This window comes from Leptopilina heterotoma, unplaced genomic scaffold (assembly GCF_015476425.1).
Source record: "Leptopilina heterotoma isolate Lh14 unplaced genomic scaffold, ASM1547642v1 Lhet_305, whole genome shotgun sequence".
Classification (NCBI taxonomy): Eukaryota; Metazoa; Arthropoda; class Insecta; order Hymenoptera; family Figitidae; genus Leptopilina; species Leptopilina heterotoma.
In genome coordinates this window covers 262,138-280,961 of record NW_025111009.1, presented here as the reverse complement: position 1 = coordinate 280,961, position 18,824 = coordinate 262,138, and the positions used below count along the sequence as shown (strand labels likewise).

The 18,824-nt window shown below is 25.8% G+C and overlaps 3 protein-coding genes across 11 annotated transcripts in view; 2 read left to right on the top strand and 1 right to left on the bottom strand.

The window, feature by feature from the left end:
* Nucleotides 1-6,865, top strand: part of LOC122504572 (putative Dol-P-Glc:Glc(2)Man(9)GlcNAc(2)-PP-Dol alpha-1,2-glucosyltransferase) — a 181,922-nt gene extending 175,057 nt beyond the window's left edge. For both annotated transcript variants that reach the window (XR_006301845.1, XR_006301844.1), the window contains one exon: nt 6,270-6,865. The gene's annotated coding sequence lies outside the window, so the exon portion shown is untranslated. The remainder of the gene's footprint in view (nt 1-6,269) is intronic.
* The window catches only part of LOC122504577 (ubiquitin-like-conjugating enzyme ATG10), a 63,799-nt gene that overhangs the window by 11,256 nt on the left and 33,719 nt on the right, over nt 1-18,824 (bottom strand). Inside the window, exons 1-2 of one of the 5 annotated variants that reach the window (XM_043615745.1) lie at nt 7,421-7,645; nt 2,080-2,178 (exon numbers count right to left, since the gene is read on the bottom strand). The exons of 1 other annotated variant lie outside the window; for it this stretch is intronic. The gene's annotated coding sequence lies outside the window, so the exon portion shown is untranslated. Of the gene's footprint in view, nt 1-2,079; nt 2,179-5,537; nt 6,170-7,420; nt 7,649-18,824 lie in introns of those variants that run through there. 3 more of the 5 variants (XM_043615746.1, XM_043615748.1, XM_043615747.1) reach the window with 3 other exon arrangements.
* LOC122504573 (single-stranded DNA-binding protein 3) overlaps nt 6,467-18,824 on the top strand; it is a 39,353-nt gene continuing 26,995 nt past the window's right edge. For all 4 annotated transcript variants that reach the window (XM_043615739.1, XM_043615737.1, XM_043615736.1 and 1 more), the window contains exons 1-4: nt 6,467-7,327; nt 17,997-18,069; nt 18,499-18,560; nt 18,664-18,748. In XM_043615739.1, coding sequence (XP_043471674.1) covers nt 7,272-7,327; nt 17,997-18,069; nt 18,499-18,560; nt 18,664-18,748 — 276 coding nt within the window. In that variant the 5' untranslated portion in view covers nt 6,467-7,271. The remainder of the gene's footprint in view (nt 7,328-17,996; nt 18,070-18,498; nt 18,561-18,663; nt 18,749-18,824) is intronic.

Here is an 18,824-nt window from a genome sequence, read left to right as displayed (position 1 = left end):
TAGCATAATTTTGCAAAAAATAATGTCCTAAATAACTAAGATTTAAGTATAAAAATGTTTTCAAAAAATTTTAAAAATCACAAATTTTCAAAGTTTACATTTTGTAATGAATTTCTTTTAAACTCTGTATAATTGAGTATTACATGTTGTTTAGTCACATTTTAGCATAATTTTGCACAAAAAAATCCCATGACTAAAATGTAAGTATAAAAATGATTTCGATATCAAAAAATCGAAAAAATTATAATTGTTATTAATTACTATCAAGCTTAATTCAGTAGTATTTTTGGGGTCTCTGATTAAGATTTTGTCATCAAAATAATACAATTCATAATTATTCATCCAATTCATTCAATATTCTTTAATTCAAACTTAACTTCTAAAGATATTTTGAGCAATGTAAAGACAAAAGTTAAGCATGGGATATATGTTTGTTTAAAAAAATTCCTGGCGTTGTCCAAATTTTACCAGGTTTATTTTTTTTTAACAAATTTAAATTTACTTGATTTTAAGTTTTAGTTATAAATAAATCTGCAGATGGCTACAAAAATTGACTTATTTTATGAAAATACTCTTTTTTAAGTAAATATGTTATATACCAGTACCAGTCTTTGAAGGGTTTTAGTTTCTACTAAAATACATTTGACAGAGTGTCTACCAATTGCGCGGGGAAACCGATAAATAGCCGGGAATTTAATTTGACCAGGAAAAGCCGGGAATTTTCTCTCCAAATTAAAAAAGTTTTATTATATTAATTTGTTTTTAATACCTACATTAATTGTAGTACTACAAACGCATAAAGTACTACAAGTTGACAAATACTGTTCCTGAATAACAAATTTGATAGAAAACAGTCTGTCACTGATTAAAATGGTAATATTTTCCTAACGAAATAGTTAATGTTAACTTATTATTAGTTTTTCACAGTAAAATTTAATTTCTGGTAAACACCCTTTCAAATGTATTAGCAGAAACTAAAACCCGTCGAAGACGGGTCCGACAGCTAGTTTTAAATATAATTAATTCAAATATAATTTAAAATCAACAATTGTTGATTTTAAATTATATTTAAATCGTTCATCTTTATTTTAAAATTTTTTTCTTTTATTTTTTAATGAATGAAATTCATTTATTTCTTAATTGTCAATTTTTGTTTATTTTCTTTATTACTAAGTATACGAATTTGACTTCGATTTTCGAAAATTAAAAAAAGGTTACAACCGTTTAGAGATTTTTTATTATTACCTCCAAAATTTTTCTGAAAAATTTTAAAAAAATGCGAATATTTTTTAAAACTCAATTGCCATATCAAATCTGCCATTTTAGAGTTTTTAAATCAAATTTTTAGGTAAATAAATTGAAATTACTTGAATTAGGTGGAAAAAGAAACTTAATTTTGTCTCCTAATAACAATTGTATCGAAAATTTTCAAAAAGCTCTCATTTTTATCCTCTAGGAAAAGATTAACCATTTAAGGACTTAACCGTGTGAGATGGTCATGTGGCTTAAGCTCTAGACTCGCGTGCACCAGGGCCAGGGTTCGATTCTTCCCAAGCGGATTTTTTTCTCCCTTCAAATTTTCGTTGATTTCAATTTTGAGTTTCATTTGGAGCAAAGAAGCAAAATAATTCTTGATTCATACAAACAAAAATGAAAATTTTTTCCCCAGACAAAATCTATGAAATAATATTTTCATTATGATCCACTACTTATCAATAATAATTATTATTTATTAATATAATAATAATAAAATAATAATTATTAGTAGCGATAATTCACTGCTTACTAATAATAACTGTAATCATTTATAATAATAATAAATCTTACTATTATAAATAATATTAATAATAATTATTGTTCTTTTAAACCTGATTGCCACATTTCATCTGCCATTTTAGAATGGCTTTATCAAAATACAAATTTTTAGGCAAATAGTTTGAAGAAGGTTAATAATTCCAACAAAATTTCTTGAATTAGGGGTAAGAATATACAATAATATTATCATTTTGTTTTCTAACAACAATTGTACCGAAGAATTTAAAAAAATTTCGCATTTTAATCAGCTGGGAAAATACTTACCACTTGAGGACTTAACCTTGTGAGATGGTCAAGTGGCTTCACCTCCCGACTCGCGGCTGCAGAGCCAGGGTTCGATTCTTCCCAACTTGTTTTTTTTTCCTTAAATGTTTGTTAATTTCAATTTGGATATTTGTTTGGAGCAAAGAAAAAATGTAACTCTAGATTCATGCAAACAAAAACAAAATATTTTTCCCAGAATATTTTCTCTACTATCCACTATTAATAGTAATTATAAATATTATAATAATTTATTGATAATAATTATAATAATAATAAATCTTACTATTATAAATAATATTAATATATTAATATTTGTAATATTATTATTAACAACAATAATCTTTTTTTTAATTTTGTGAGGAATATGTGACAAATCTGCAAACATACCAAGTATTATTATTATTATTATTCAACAATAAAAAGAAGTATTATTATTATTATTATTTATAAATAAGAATCAAAACATTGAGGATCAATTTTTTGAAGAAGTTAATATAGTATAGAGATTATAGTTTCAACTTTTTTTTTTCGCGAGCAAAAACAAGACCGTTCTAATTATTGCAATGGTGTTTGTGTGGTTGCATGAAAAAAAAAATTTCTTGTGTCTCTCTTGCACTCTCATCTTAGGAAAGAAATGCGAAACTTTCCCTTCACAGTTTTGTAGTGGCATTGTTTAAATGCAACGATACGTCGATTTGAAGATAAAATTGAAAAAGGGGAAGCGGTACAGACGAGAGAACGGCCCGGTGTGTATTTCCCGTCTTTCCGCTCGCCACCCCCCTTGAGCAACCTCGTCAATTGTCGGCTATTTTATATCGGCTCGATTCGGCTCGACTCGGGTTATTCCGCTTTTCTCTCTTTTGCTCTCCAGCAAAATGTATATGTATATACACACGCCGATAAACTTTCGCCTCTATGTGTGTGTGTTTTTTGAATATTTGTATGTGTTTTCTGTTTGTGTGTGTGTGTGTAACGCGTGCCCGTAGTAACGTTTTTTCAATGTATTGGTTTTGTGTGTGTGTGTGTGTGTATATATATATATATATGTTGAGAGCGGGTCCAATGGAGTCGAGGGAACGTGATCAGGGCTGTATCTCTCGTCAACTTATTCAATTCAACTTTGTTTTCTATCTTAAATTTTTTTTTTCAAATTCTTGTCTAATGTGGATCATTAAATTTTGACAAAATTATAAAATTTTTCTTTCTTATTTAAATAAATTTCTAGGATTAACTATTTAGGAAAATGTACCTTGATATATTTCGAAAGGTCGACAAAAAATTTATTTTTTGAAAATAAATTTTAATTTTCAAACTTATTTTCACTTAATTTTTTGTAAAATTCGCGAAAAAGAGAAAATGTCTCAAATAATTGGGTGGTTTTTTTTTAATTTTCATGACACAAATTTCTTAATTTCTTTCAGATAAATAATTATTAATTAATGACAACTATTATTTTTATTATAATTAGTATTGTAATTATTATAGTATAATTATTATTATAATAACTATTATTTTATATTTATTAGTATTTTAATTATTAGTATATGATTATTATTTTTATTATTTATTTATTTGAATATTATAATTAGTATAGTAATTATTATTATAGTTATCACAATACAATCGGCTATTAAGTCATGAATTTCGATCCCAGCCGATTTTTTTTCGTCATAATTTTTCAATTAATAATTTACTAATTGGTAAACAAATTCAAGAGATCATTGTTTAGTTCATTATTTGTGTATGCATAAATGAAATTTTACCACAATATATACATTGTAGTTTCAGACATTGAATTACCACTCGTTTTAAACTTTCACCAGTGGCGCCCCTTAATGTCTCCAAGGTGAGCACGTGACCACCTTAAAAGTTTCTTTTTCTTGACTTTAGAACGGTTACTAATTGAATTGCAAAAAAAAAATATGTTTTTGTCGAACGCCACTTTTCTTAATCTAGAAAATTTTTAATATCATTTTTAATTTCAAAATATGTGACGCGCTCCTAAGAAAGGTACCCAAGAAGCATTCAATTTTAGGTTAGGTTTATAACTTTGGAGTAAAAATACATAAAGAAAATCTATTATTAATCATTATTGATGTTCGAACCCTTATCACATCTAAAATATTAAATAAGAACTGGTTTCAAATTTACAATATAACTAAAGAACAAAGCCCAGCTCTGTTAACCCTTTGCGGCATAGTGACAAAAAAAAATTTTTTTTTTGTTGATAAAATAAATGTTATAAATAAATTAACTTAAAAAAGCGGTTTTTTACAATAAATGTAATTGTGTCTAACCACCAATATAAAATACTTTGATGATTATGTCTAGATAGTGTTTGAGGTCGCTGAATACGAATCTGAGGTCAGTTTTTAAAAATTCAAAAAGGCGGATCCAATATGGCGGACTTATTTTTTAAAATTGCTCAAATTCACTTGAAACTTGTTACTCGGGGGTTTTTGGGGTCACTGATTACGAATATGAAGTCAAATTTTAAAAATTCAAAATGGCGGATCCAATATGGCGGACTTATTTTTTTAAATTGCTTAAATTCACTTAAAACTTGATACTCGGGAGGTTTTTCAGGTTGCTGATTATAAATCTGGAATCAGATTTTCAAAATTCAAAATGGCGGATTCAATATGCTGGACGAATTTTTTAAAATTGATCGAATTCTCTTAAAACTTGTTACTTGGGGTTTTTTATGGTTGCTGATTACGAATATGAATTCAGTTTTTGAAAACATAAAATGTCTGATGCATTTTAGACGATCCCAAAAACTCCTGAATAACAAGTTTCAAGCGATATCGATTATTATTTTAAAAAAATTCCCGTCCATATAATTTATAATCAGCGACCCCAAAAACCCCCGAGTAAGAAGTTTCAAGTTAATTTGATCAATTTTAAAAATAAGTCCGCCATATTGGATCCTCCATTTTGAATTTTAAAAATATGAAAAATCCGACTTCAATTTCTGTGTCAGCGGCCCTGAAAACCCCCTAAAGTGTCGCATCACATATTCTTGAATTTATTTGAAATTTCTATAATGAATTCAAGAATATTTTGAATTAAAATGTTTAGAAATTTTAAAGGGCACCTGTAGAACTTTAATACGCCCCTGTTTTTAAAATGGCGTCACTTAGGATAAAAATGAAAATTTCCCACTTTATTTATAATTTACCGTTTATATACTTCTTTGAAAAAAAAAGAATAGAAAAATTAATTTTCTCTGAGCTGCGGTAAAATTTTATTTGGAAATGTAATTAGTTATAATGAAAGCATCACTTTCACCATTAGAATATAGTTCACACTTCAATAGTTTGTTGCGAAAAATTTCTACGTGAAAGCTACTTGAATGTCTGAAAACAACATTTAGGGAAAATATGAGAATGATACGAAAGATATAAACTGAATATAATTTTTTATATTATATATTAGTAGGTAAAATTTATAATTACCAAAAGAACGCCCAATTAGAGGTTAGAATAATTTTCTCAAGTCATCGATTTCGCGTTCCTTAAAAGAGTCACGAATGACACTAATATTTTTTTTTCGAATTTTCTTTAAAATGAACTTTGCTCTCTCTTTCTCCCACGCATAATTTCTATTTCAGTTTTTTTTAAGGATATTAAATTGAGACAAAAAATGTATCAAAATAGTTACAAAGCAATACGTTTTGTGTCTCATTTTCAAAAATGTATCAAAGTAGTTAAGCAGCGTGTTTTTTTTTTTGGTCTCAATTTGATATTCTGATAGAGAAACTGTGTTGACTATCAAAAAGGGAAAAATTTCCAGTAACGATTTTTCTCATCATCGCAAAGTCTGAGGGAAAATAAAGAAAATGGGAATTCCAAGGGGAAGGAGGATCATAACCTCTAAAATAAACAAGTTGTTAATTCTTTCATCAACATGGTTGCGATTTATATGAGTCTACCTTCGTGAATCTTTGTTGCAAAGAAAACGAAGCTACACTCCTTCCCAACTTGAATTTCTAGATATTCGATTTTTTCACAATGTAAAACCTAATCTAACTACGACACTGGGATCAGAAATTGTTGTGCGCGCGCAACATGGGCAAGGTGTGTGTGAGTGCTTGCCCCAGTGACGTACAAACTCCACGGCTATTACGTTTCTTTTACGTTTGTTAAAAATTTCTCTTAATAAGTCAGAAAAAATTTGTTTCTTTACAGAAAAGCGTTGGAGTATTTGGAAACTTAACAAATTTCTACCTCTTGTTGGAAAAAAAGGAGTAGGAATGGGCATTGAGAAAAGTAACTGTGGCGAGAAATTTAGTGATTATTTCAGGTAATTACGCCCCTGGTGCGTGTATATGTCCGACGCGTGGAAGTGTCAGATGCTCCGCAAAAGAGAACCAGAGTTCGGTGTACAACGAAGAGGCTGCTTTTTCTCTGGGTGTGTTTATGTGTATATGTGTGTGTGTTTGTGTTTGTATTCGAGAACGACCCTGTAGAAGTGGTAGGAAAAGAGAGAAGACACGACAGGACACGACGCGCGTCACGACGTGAACGTAGGTATCGAGGATTCGGGAATTGCCGTGTGCACAACGAAGTAAGTCTTCCCTGGAGAGGGGATGAAGTGTGGCCTCAGTGGGCTGAGTTGTCGAGCTCGAGGTGAAGAGAGTTAAGTGACCGAGTGACGAGAAGGAGAGAACGCGAAAAAGCAAGACTCGAGGGCGGCGACATACACGATCGCAAGTGCCAGGTTGGAAACAATAGAAACATTAGCCAGTGCCGTGCTCTTGGAAGCAAACCGGAAACAGTAAAAATAGAAATCCTAGTTCCACTGGAAAGAAAGAAAAAAAACTAGTTAGGAAACTGAGAGAAAGAGAGACAGACGAGAGACAGAGAGAGAGAGAGAGAGAGAGAGAGAGAGAGACAGTGTGTGTTCTTCAAAGAAAATCGCTCGTCGTCGTCAAGAGCGATGATGACGGCGCGCGTTCCTCTAATTTTTCATCCAAGACGGGAGTCATGCGGTTTTTTGATTTTGAACTTGTAGATCGAAGACACCGGGTGTGACAACGTACAAGTGACGCGAGTGCAAAAAACCGGGCGCGTGTGCCTTTTTTCCAGACGCCTTCGCCTGTGTCCCCACTCCACGTCCTTGTCGGACATTACTGAAAACGAGCCGACACGTTCGTGTGTTTACGTCGCGAGGATTACCAAGCCGTTACGATGTACACCAAGGCAAAAGGATCTGCTGTCCCCTCGGATGCTCAAGCCAGGGAAAAGTAAGCTTTTCACAAAAAAAAAATAAAAAAAATTTCTCTAAAATTAAAACAACACAATCACCACTTTAAGCTAGCAGCAAAACATTTACTAACCTGGGTTTTTATTGAAAACCAACCAAATTTACTAATCCGGCTGTACAAGCCACAATAACAAGCATTTACTAACACTCAATAGCACTGCGCAGGAGACAGTAACACAATAATGTATCACACTAATGTAACACATTAATGCTTCAAATATAACTGTGTAGCTTTGAAAAATATATCTTGATAATACATCTTGAGAATACATCTTAAAAATGTAGCATAACCTCATAATAAATTAGCATAAATCAAACGCATTTTTAAAACTAGACTAAGGTTTTTTAAGCCTTCAAGTTGTGGTTAAATAAACTTTAAGGCTTAAAAACCTTAAAGTATAAATACATCTTGTATATCTTAAAAATGTAGCATAAACTCATAATAAATTAACAAAAAACAAACTAGACTTTTTAAGGCTTAAAAGCCTTACAGTTGTGGTTAGCTAGACTTTAAGGCTTAAAAATCTTAGTTGTGGTTAACTAAACCATAAGGCTTAAAAACCTTAAAGTTATGGTTAACTAGACTTTAAAAAACCTTAAAGTCTAGTTTTAAAAGTGCAAAAGATTTTTGTAAAAGTAGATTTTTGAGTGCACGAATTGAAAATCGTTCTGCAGAAAATGAAGATTTTGAACTCGAATTGTACTATTAAATGTTTAATTGTCAATATTTTTATTTTGTGAAAAGACGCTGATTGGGTGGGTATAAGTGTGCGACTGATTCAAACAGCGTGTGTACGCTATTTTACTAGCGTATCTACGATGTTTCCATCAGGTTGCATGTCCTGATTATCATGGTGTTTATTGCTGTTTGAATCAGCTGATGGAACAGCGTTTATCGTTTATCGACGTGAAAACGCTATTTGAATCAGCTGATGGAATAGCGGTCCTAAATATCAGCGTACATACACGCTATTTGAAGCACTTGATGAAATACCGTATTTACGATACGATGTTTAGTTTTTGCTGATTATCAGCAGTCATGCGCTGTTTGTACCAGCTGCCTTCTTACAGCCACCCAATCAGCAATTGTTTTAAAACTAGAGTTCAAAGCTTTTAAGTCGTTGATCGACTTCCGATTTAGATTTAGTGATTGGACATTTAGAGTTAAACTCTATGTATGCTACTCTTTATGCTACAAAAGCACATTACAAATTTGACTAACTACTGTTGATTACTTAACAACCGCTTCTGTGACAATGTTTTCTAGCATTAACTCAACTGTAAATTTGTAGTAAATGTGTATTGTGTATTAATTTATTGTGTACAATAATTTATTCTTCATGAATTATGTAAAAAGCGAATTATATTAATGCATATTATGTCAAATACAAATTATACTAACTGCACATTATGTCAAATGCAAACTGCACTCACCTGAAGACATTAGGTTAAATACAAACTGTACTAACTTGAACAGCATGTCAAATACAAACTATACTGACTGGGCATTATACGTTAAATAATATTTATACATTTGCTATGTCAAATGCAATTTATGCTAATTTGACGTTTTGGCAAATAAAAAGTCGTGCTAAACAAACATTTCGAAATAATTATTACGCTAAACGAGAATATGCTGATTGTGCTAAATATTTATGCTGAGTATTTGTAAATATTTATGATAAATATCAATTTTGCCAAAAGGAGAAATGCTAAACGAACATTATGCTAAATAACAATATTTAAGTTACATTATCATTAAACATAGGAAAAAGAAAGTCATCTTATTTTAAGGCAGGAAGGCAGTCTTAAATTAAGACACATCATTTTTAAGGCAGTCAATGCTGCATTTAAGAAATGAATTTTGTATGATTTAACATTGGAGCAGACAGTGCTGAATTTAAAACTGATCTTAAAATAAGATTTACTTTTTACTGTGAATGGAGAAATAATGTTACAATCCAAACTACATTAAATGTAATTATATTTGAGGATTGTCCCAAAGAAAAATTATTCTAAATTCTTATTTGTTCGAACACAAAGACTAGAACAGAGAATAAATAAAATTATCGCCTATGCACTGATTCGAGTTAAAGTTACTTCTGTAAAAATAAATATGGATTTTCGAAGAACGTATTTGTTTTGATATATACTTATAAGAAAGAAAGCAATTGGAAAACATTGTTTACTCACTGAATTTCGGAATAGAATTTCTAGTTTCTATATCGACAAAAGTACCCACAGCATTGATTATCATTTACAATATTATATTTAGGCATCTTTTAACAGAAAGTAAAAAATTAATAATTAATAAACAAAGTCCGAAACCGTTTACATCTTAAAACTAATTAGGCTAAAGTCACCAACGTTTTTAAAAAACTAAAAATCAAAAAATAAATTTTTTTAAAATTAAATTCATCTCTACTTTTTATGTGCATAAATTTTTAAGAAAATTAAAATAATTTTTAAAGCCTAAATGATTAATTGACTATTTTAAAATTTAAAACTATTAAGTCATAACTTTAAGATTTAAAATAATACTCTAATGGCTAAAATGAAGTTAAAAATGTTTCTAAACATTCACTGTAAAAAATAAATCTTACTTTCCTACTATTTACTACTTTTTTACGTTGTACTACTATTTGGGTACTTTTTTAGATTTCAGCCACTAAAAGCTACTATTTTTGATAAAATTCATCAAAAATTCAATTATTTTTATATATAATAAAATTCCCACACGAATTCAATTAACGTAAAATAGAATTTAAAAAAAAAAATTTCGAAAAATCAATTATTTAACAAAATTTATATACAATTCTTCACAATAATTCAATTCCTACTTTCACTAATAATATTTTTCATGAAAATTCAATTTTTTAAAAAAGTTTTTGATAAAATTCTAAGCAAGATTTCAATTATTTTTATAAATAATAAAACTCATCGAAGAATTTCAATTATTTTAAATACTATATTTTAAATTAATTAATCAAAAAATTCAATTATTTTCAGAAATAAAGTTTTTGACAAGAATTCAATTATTTTAAATAAAATTTTCATAATATTTATTATATTTCGAAACAATTAATTATTTAAAACAATGTTTATAAATTTCTAATTAAGAATTCAATTATTTACAAAAATATTAGAATTTTTCACAGGAATTCAATTATTTTTTAATATTTTAATAAAATTCTTCCCAAGAATTATTCAATTATTTACATAAATATTTTTTCGAAAGAATTCAATTATGTCAATAAATAACAAAATTATTCCCAAAAATTCAATTATTTTGAGGCATTTTAATAAAATTCTTTGCAAACTTCAATTATTTTCATAGATAACAAAATTCATCACAAGAATGCAATTATTTTTAAAAGTAATAAATTTCTTCTTGGAAATTTAATTATTTTAAAAAATTCAAATAAAATCGTTCGCAAGAATTAAATTTTATTATTTTCATAAATAATAAACATCACAAGAATTCAATTATTTTTAAAAGTAATAAATTTCTTCTTGGATATTCAATTATTTTAAAAAATTCAAATAAAATCGTTCGCAAGAATTCAATTTTATTATTTTCATAAACAATAAAATGCTTTTGAGGAATTAAATTATTTTCAAAAAAAATTTCATAAAATGACACACAGACATTTACTTATTTTCAAAAAATTTTAATAAAATTCTTTGTAAAATTTAATTATTTTAAAAAACTATTCGCAATAATTAATGATTTTCAATATCTACTATTTTCGTAAAATTTCCAAACAGAAATAAATTATTTAAGAAATTATTTATAAAAATCTTCGTAAGAATTCAATTATTTTCATGAATAATAAAAATTTTCTCAGGAGTTCAATTTTATTTAAATTAGAAGTAGCATATGAAATTAGTCGACAGTAATCAATTATTTAAAATTCTTTATAAAATTCTTCGCAAGAATTAAATTATTTTTATAAATATATTTAAATTCTTTCATGAATAATAAAATTCGTTGCATGAATTCAATTTATTAGCAGGAGAAGAAAGAAGTAAATATTTTTTATGAAAATTAGGAAAAAGTCAGTAAAATAAAACATAGAATGTGATTTTTGTCAGTTTTGTAAAATGTCTAAAATGAGTTTTTTTTGGTCGTCAAGTGTAAGTAAAAATCTGATGTACAGTCAAAACAAAATGTTAATTAGTCCAATGTCATAATTTCGTAATTTACAAGAAAAAGACTAAATTTTAAATTCGTTTTGATGGAAAGGCGAAGAATTTTAATTTTGAACATTTAAAACGATTGAAAGTTGCATTTGAATAAAAATTACAATTTTCTGTCAATAATGAAACATATTTGTTAAATTTTAGGTTATGTTACTTATAATAATTTATTATTGACAAAAAAGTATAATTTGTATTCAAATATAACTTTAAATTGTTCAAAATGTAGAAAATTAAATTCTTTACGCTTCTACTGAAAAGAATAATTTAAAATTTAAAGTTTCTTTAAAAATTTTCTTTTAAAATACGAAATTATGACATTGGCTTAACTTTTGTTCCGATTGTTTGTCGGATTCTTCCTTAATTTTTCGATAGCTACTTTCTTAGTTTTTTCAGTTTGAAACCTTTTTTAGTTTGAAAGATACTTTTTTAAAATTATAATTATCGAGTACGAAATCTTTATTTAACATAATTATTTAAAAGATTGCGATCATATCTTACAACAAGTAAAGTGCATTTTTGACTTTTATTTTTTAGAAAATAAAAATATTTGGGTGAATAAAGATACTGGCAAATAATAGTTGAGAATCAATAAAAGGAGGGAGGGGGGGGGATAAAAATACTGGCGAACAATATTAGGGAGATTAATGAGAAGGAGAATAAACATAATGCCGACTAATATTGACAGGGAATAAAAATACTGACGAATAAAAATGGGGAGGAAAATAAACATAATGGTGAATAAAATGGGGGGGGGGTAAAAATACTGGTGAATAATATTGAGGGATTAATTTGGGGGGGGGATAATATTAGAAGGATTAATGGGAGGAATAAAAAATAAAATACTGAAGAATAATATTAGAGGAGGGGAGATAAAAATAAAAAATAATTTTTGTAAAGTATTGGTGAGAGAAAAAGAGAGAGAGAGAGAGAGACAGAGACAGAAAGAAGGAGATCATGGGAGCAGAAATAGAGAAGTTGAAGTAAGCGGTACGGAAATTTTCGACGTGCTCTCTTTCAATTCGATCCAAGTGTGCCATGTGACCTCATCCGCTCGCTTACTTTATGGTACAAAACTTCACCGGCTTTCCTGAATCGTTTATAAGCCGTTCTTTATAGTTAATGCCGTTTCACCAGAGTCGTTGATAACCTGCTTTCTCGCGATTTGAACTACACGGTGTGTTTAGCTTTTAAACTGACTGTCAGTCATCCGCTAACACGTGACGAATGTTCCAACTGAGCACCCCTGCCAGGGCAAGCAAAGATCCGGGATTGCTAACAGTACTCATTTCATTTTTATTCCAGAAAAACGCGCTATTACTAGAGCTCCAGTGTTGTTATATATATATATATCTATACATTTTCTGTTGGTATACATAAAGGAAATTTGTTATTTTCTTTTGTATCTTTGCTCTCTGTTTCTCTCTATCTTCTTCTGTATTGGAAAAGATAAAACTTTGTTAATATTTTTCATCTCTAAAAACCTTAAAAAAAAAAAAAATAGTTTTCGATGCTGAACGTCGACGTCCAGCATTGAAGACTATTTTTTATTTTGAAAATATTTAAATAGAAAATAAAGATTACAACACAAATTAAAAACATTATAAAAGCTTAATTTAGGAACACAAAAAAATACACAAAGTTACTTTCTGTATTTATTTGGAAATCCGGGAATTTTTTCACCAAATTAAAAAAAGTTTTATTATTTTAATATGTTTTTAAAAAATCTCTTTTTATTTCAATTTTTATAGATATTTATACTGTTCTCTAAACTTAAATTAGTTAAAAATAATTAATTTGATAGTAAAAAATCAGTCACTGATTCAAATTTAGTATGTAAATAAATTAAATAGGATGACCACATGACTGTAAAGTCAGGGAAATGAGAGTAGAACAAAATTTTTGACAGTAAAGTCAGGGAAATGTCAGGAAAAAAAATTGTTTGTCAGGGACATTTAGAAAATTAAGATTTTTTCCACTTATTTTTGAAAATTGAAACTTTCTCGACTTTTCTTTCAAATATTTCAACAAAATATCATATTTTTTAGTATAAAATGCAACTCATTTCGATTTTTATAGTTCGAAAAGTAACTATAAACAAATCTTTGAAAAATTATTTTTCAATTATTTTTCTATTTAAATTTTCGAAATATATTAAAAATATTTTAAATAATTCAAATTTTGTAAAATTTAATTGAAAATAATTAATTTTTTTCGAGTATTTTGTTAGAATTTTGTTAGAATCAACTTTTGAAGAATTTTAATTTGCAAATTTTGAAAATATTTGAATTATCAAAAATGTTAATGAAAAAACTTTAAAAATGAAAATGAACTTCTAATTTTTTAAAATGAAGTATTTTCAGTACTTTCAATTATACATATTTCCGAAAATTCAAATACACACAAAAAATAATAACATTTTAGAATTATTTTTAACATTTTGGAGAAAAAAATCATGTTCAAAATATTTCATTAAAATTCATCAAAAAATTAATCCTAGTTTTTTTAAATAATACAAAAACTCTTTTAAGAAATTCAATTGTTTACGAAAAATTACATTAAAATATTTTTAAAAACCACTTAATTCTTAGAATTTTTTTTTATAATTTTTTAAGATTTAATTATTTTTCAAAAAATCAAATAAAAATGTACTTCTTTGGACTTATTAAAATTTGTATAAAAAATTTTGTCAGGGAAAATAATTTTAATGTCAGTAAATTGTCAGGGAAATTGATAAACTGAAACTTGTGACCATCATGTTAAAAAAAAATTATCGAACAGAAATTTTGTGATATTGAACTGAAAATTATTAAATTTGTTAAATTATTAAATTCTAAGTGCCAAGATTAATAATAAAATTTTTATTAGTTAAGTTAATTTAAAAAAAGATACAAAATTAAAATTTTTTAATATAATTGAATTTTTCTCAAAGTTTTTTTGAAAATTCTGAAAAATAAGATTTTTGAAAATTTTCAATTCTGTTTTTTCAAGATAATTAAATATTTATAAACAAATAATTGAAAATTTTTGAATTAGTTGAAATTTCTGTACATTCTATATTAAAAATAATTAACTTCTTTTAAAGAATTTTATTTAAATTTTTCGAAAATAATCAAGGCAAATTAGCCACCGTAATTATAATGTTATTTTTTAAAATTTCTTCCCAATATATTCAATTATTTTCATAAATAGTAAAATTCATTGCAAAATTTCAATTATTTTTAATACAATTTTAATCAAATTCCTCGAAAAATATATGGAATTATTCTTAAAAATTTTATTAAAATTTGTCGAAAGAATTCAATTATTTGTAGAAACTGTAAAAAAAATTCTTCTCAAGAATTCAATTATTTTCATATATTTCCATAAAATTCTAAAAAACAATTCAATTATTTTTAAATTTTCCTCAAAATTTCAATTATCTTTATAAATAAATAAATTATTCTCCATAATTCAATTATTTTCAGAAATTTTAATAAAATTCAACGCAAACATTTAATTATTTTCATAAATAAGGTAACTTTCTTTGGAAGAATTCAATTACTTTTATAAATATTAAAATTTTTTGCAGAAATTTAAAATTAGTATCAAAACATTTTCATAAAATTGAATTAATAAAATTTTCAATTATAATTATGAACAGAGAAGATTATTTAAAAAAATTTTTTAAATTCTTTGTTTAATTTGAATTATTTTCCAAATTTTTAATTAAAATTATTTAAAAAAGCATTATTTTCAAAAAATTTAAAGAAACTCGTCAAAAGAATTTAATTATTCATAAAATCTTTAATATGAATTTTTAAAGCCATTTGTAGATTTATTTATGTTCGAAATCAAATAGATTTAAATTTGAATAGAAAAAAAAACTGGGAAAAATTAGGACAAAGCCAGGAATTTTGTTGAACGAAAATAATAGACACCCTGAGTACAACATATTGATATTGCATGTTGCTGGAAAGTAGATAAGAAATTTTAAGTTCATAATTTTTTTTGAAGATTATATAAAAGAAAATTGTTTACGTAGGAAGAGATAAAGTTTAGCAAACTATGGTAACAATTTTTAGTCTCTTCGATTAAAGTTTGGAAGCGAAAGGATGACTACAAACAGAGAGCAATGCAAATCATCATTATAAATACAATGGAAATTATAATTGGCGTCCTTAATAAGGACGATACAATAGTCGGAGAATTATTATTAGCAACATTTCTGCCGAAAGCATCGAAATTATTCATTGGAAAGTGCACATGATGCAGATGCAGAATTTATAATATACATCTCTAGAATTTGAATCAATAGTTTTCCGCGTCCTTTTTGGTATACGAATGTTTTTAAAAGGAATTTTATAGTTTGACTTAATATTTTTTATTCAAATATTTATTTAGCATAATCCGTAATTAGTTTAGCATAATTTCTATTTACCGTAAAATATAATTTTTCTTTGGCATAATTTTTTATTTCAATTATTTAATAAATTATTTAAAGATATATTTGAAAATAATGTTTCTTTATCGTACCTATTCCTAATTATATTTAATAATTATTTATCATAATAATATAATCCTTAAATATTATCCACAAAATCATAATCCTTAACTAGTTTAGCATAATTTTTATTTATCATAGTTCTTAAACTAAGTTTTTTTTCGGCATAATTCTTTATTAAAATAAATATTTAGCATAATTTTTCTATTCGTATTTTTTAAAATAATTATTTTTCGGCATAATTCGTTATCAAAATAAATATTTAGCATGATTTTCAATTAAAATAATTATTTAGCATAATTCATGGTTTAGCATAATCCGTAATTAATTTAGCATAATTTTTATGGATCATAGTTTTTAGAATAATTATTTAGCATATAATCTATAATTAGTTTAGCAAAATTTTTATTTAACGTTGTTCTTAAAGTATAATTAATTATTTTATGCAATTATTTTTATAACGTTCGTTTAGCATAATTAAAATTTACAAAATGTATAATTAGTATGATTACAATAATCAGTAATACAATTATTATTGCAATTAGTTGTACAGTTAGTACAAGTTTTTATGATAATCATTTGTCATAAATTAATTTCAATATAATATTTATTTTTCAAAATTTATTTAACATAATTCTAAATAGTTTTCGCTTAGTTTAATTTGTAGTCAACTCTAATTAACAAAACATTTTTTTTTAAAAAGGATTTGCTTGATAAAGTCATATAAGTTTGAAATAAATAAATAATTAAATAATTAAATAAATAAATAATAAAAAATAATAAATAAATTATTAAATAAATAATTATGTTGGAGAAAATTATTGTCAATAACTTTGTTAAAGAACATTGTATCAGTAATTATGTTAAAGAAAGACTTTATGAAATGTCAAATATTTTTATGCTGAATGAACATTATGGAAGGAAAAAATTTAGGAGTGAATTATGCCGATAGTAATATTTTGACAAAGTACAAAGATTCGATTTATAAATTTATTATTTGGTGAAATAAATTTTTGGAAACGTTTCTCCCATTATTGGAAGAATGTGCAGGCAATATATTTCTCCTTTTGTCATTAGTCAGCATTTGTCTAATTATTTTCTATTGTCTCGTAAATGAGGATCTCAGGTCAACTCATTAGAAACTTGAAACATTGTTTTCTTGGAAAATTTTATTCTTCCTTCCTATATTTTACACGTTGGTTGGAAATTAAGTTTTAGTTTCTGTTATAACTGTATTGTTATTTGGTCATAATGTTGTATATTTGCAAATATTTACCTGTAAATATTTACTATGAATACTTACCTGAAAATATTTTCAGGTAAATTATTATTAATAAATAATAATTAATTAAATTATGGTAATTATTATAAATAATTACCTGTAAATATTTATTTTAAATTTACCTGTAAATATTTATTTTAAATTTACTTGTAAATATTTACTATAATTACTTTTTAATGGTAACTATTTACTATAAATACTTACTGGTAAATATTTATTAGAAATATTTGCTTGTAAATTTACCTGAAAATATTTATTATAAATATTGACTTGCAAATATGCATGAAAATTTTTATTATACGAATTTACTTGTAAATTAACTTGTAAATAGTATAAATACTTACTAATGAATATTTACCTGTAAATATTTATTAAAAATACTTCATTGTAAATTAACTTGTAAATATTTACTATAAATTCTTACTGGTAAAAATATATAAAAAATATTTACAGGTAAATATTTACTATAAATATATATTTACTTTATGTAAAAATATTTTTTATATTGCATTATAATTAGCAAAAATTTAAAAAAAAATGGTGAATTGAGAAGAAAGAGTTTTTAAAAATTGTTTAGTAGAAAAAAAATGTAACGAAATAAGGAAATTTTCGCAAAAGAATAAATTATCAATTTAGAAAATTGTCATGTTTGGTTTACTAATTCTCTTTTTTTTCTATTTTCAGATTAGCTTTATATGTCTATGAATATTTACTTCATGTAGGAGCCCAAAAAGCAGCACAAGCTTTCTTATCAGAGGTAACTTCCTTTGCGACTTAAAATATAACGCATTTTATTTTATCGACCATAAAACTTGATATTTTGATTTTTTTCACAAATCATTTTTCTATGTTCTGAGAATTGTTTAATATAATTGTTATTGAATTATAATTTGTAATTAATTTTTATTTTGAAATTCAAATTAAATAATATTTATTATTATTAATAATAATTAATAATAATTTTATTATTAATAATAATTAATGATAAATTTATTATTAATAATAATTAATGATAAATTTGTTATTAAAAATAAAAGCAAATAATTAATTACAAAAAAAATAACTATAAATACAAATAAATAATTAATTATAGTATTTATAATAAATTAAAAATGATATTAACTATTTTTAAAAAAATATTAAAATGTTAAAATTTTAAAAAAGTTTCTTTCTAATTTATTTACAGATTCGATGGGAGAAAAACATAACTCTAGGAGAACCTCCGGGATTTTTACATTCTTGGTGGTGGTATGTGAACTGTTGGAAAAATTTACTCCCATTATTTTTTATCTTCAATTTTAAATTTTGCTCTGTGATATTAAATTTTTTTTTGCAAATTTTTTACTTTCAGTGTGTTTTGGGATTTATATTGCGCAGCTCCTGAACGTCGAGATTCCAATGAACACAGCAGTGAAGCCAAAGCTTTCCACGACTATGTTCGTATACACAAGTTTTTTATAATAATCGAAAATAATAACTACAATATTACGCAATTATTTATAAAATAATCTA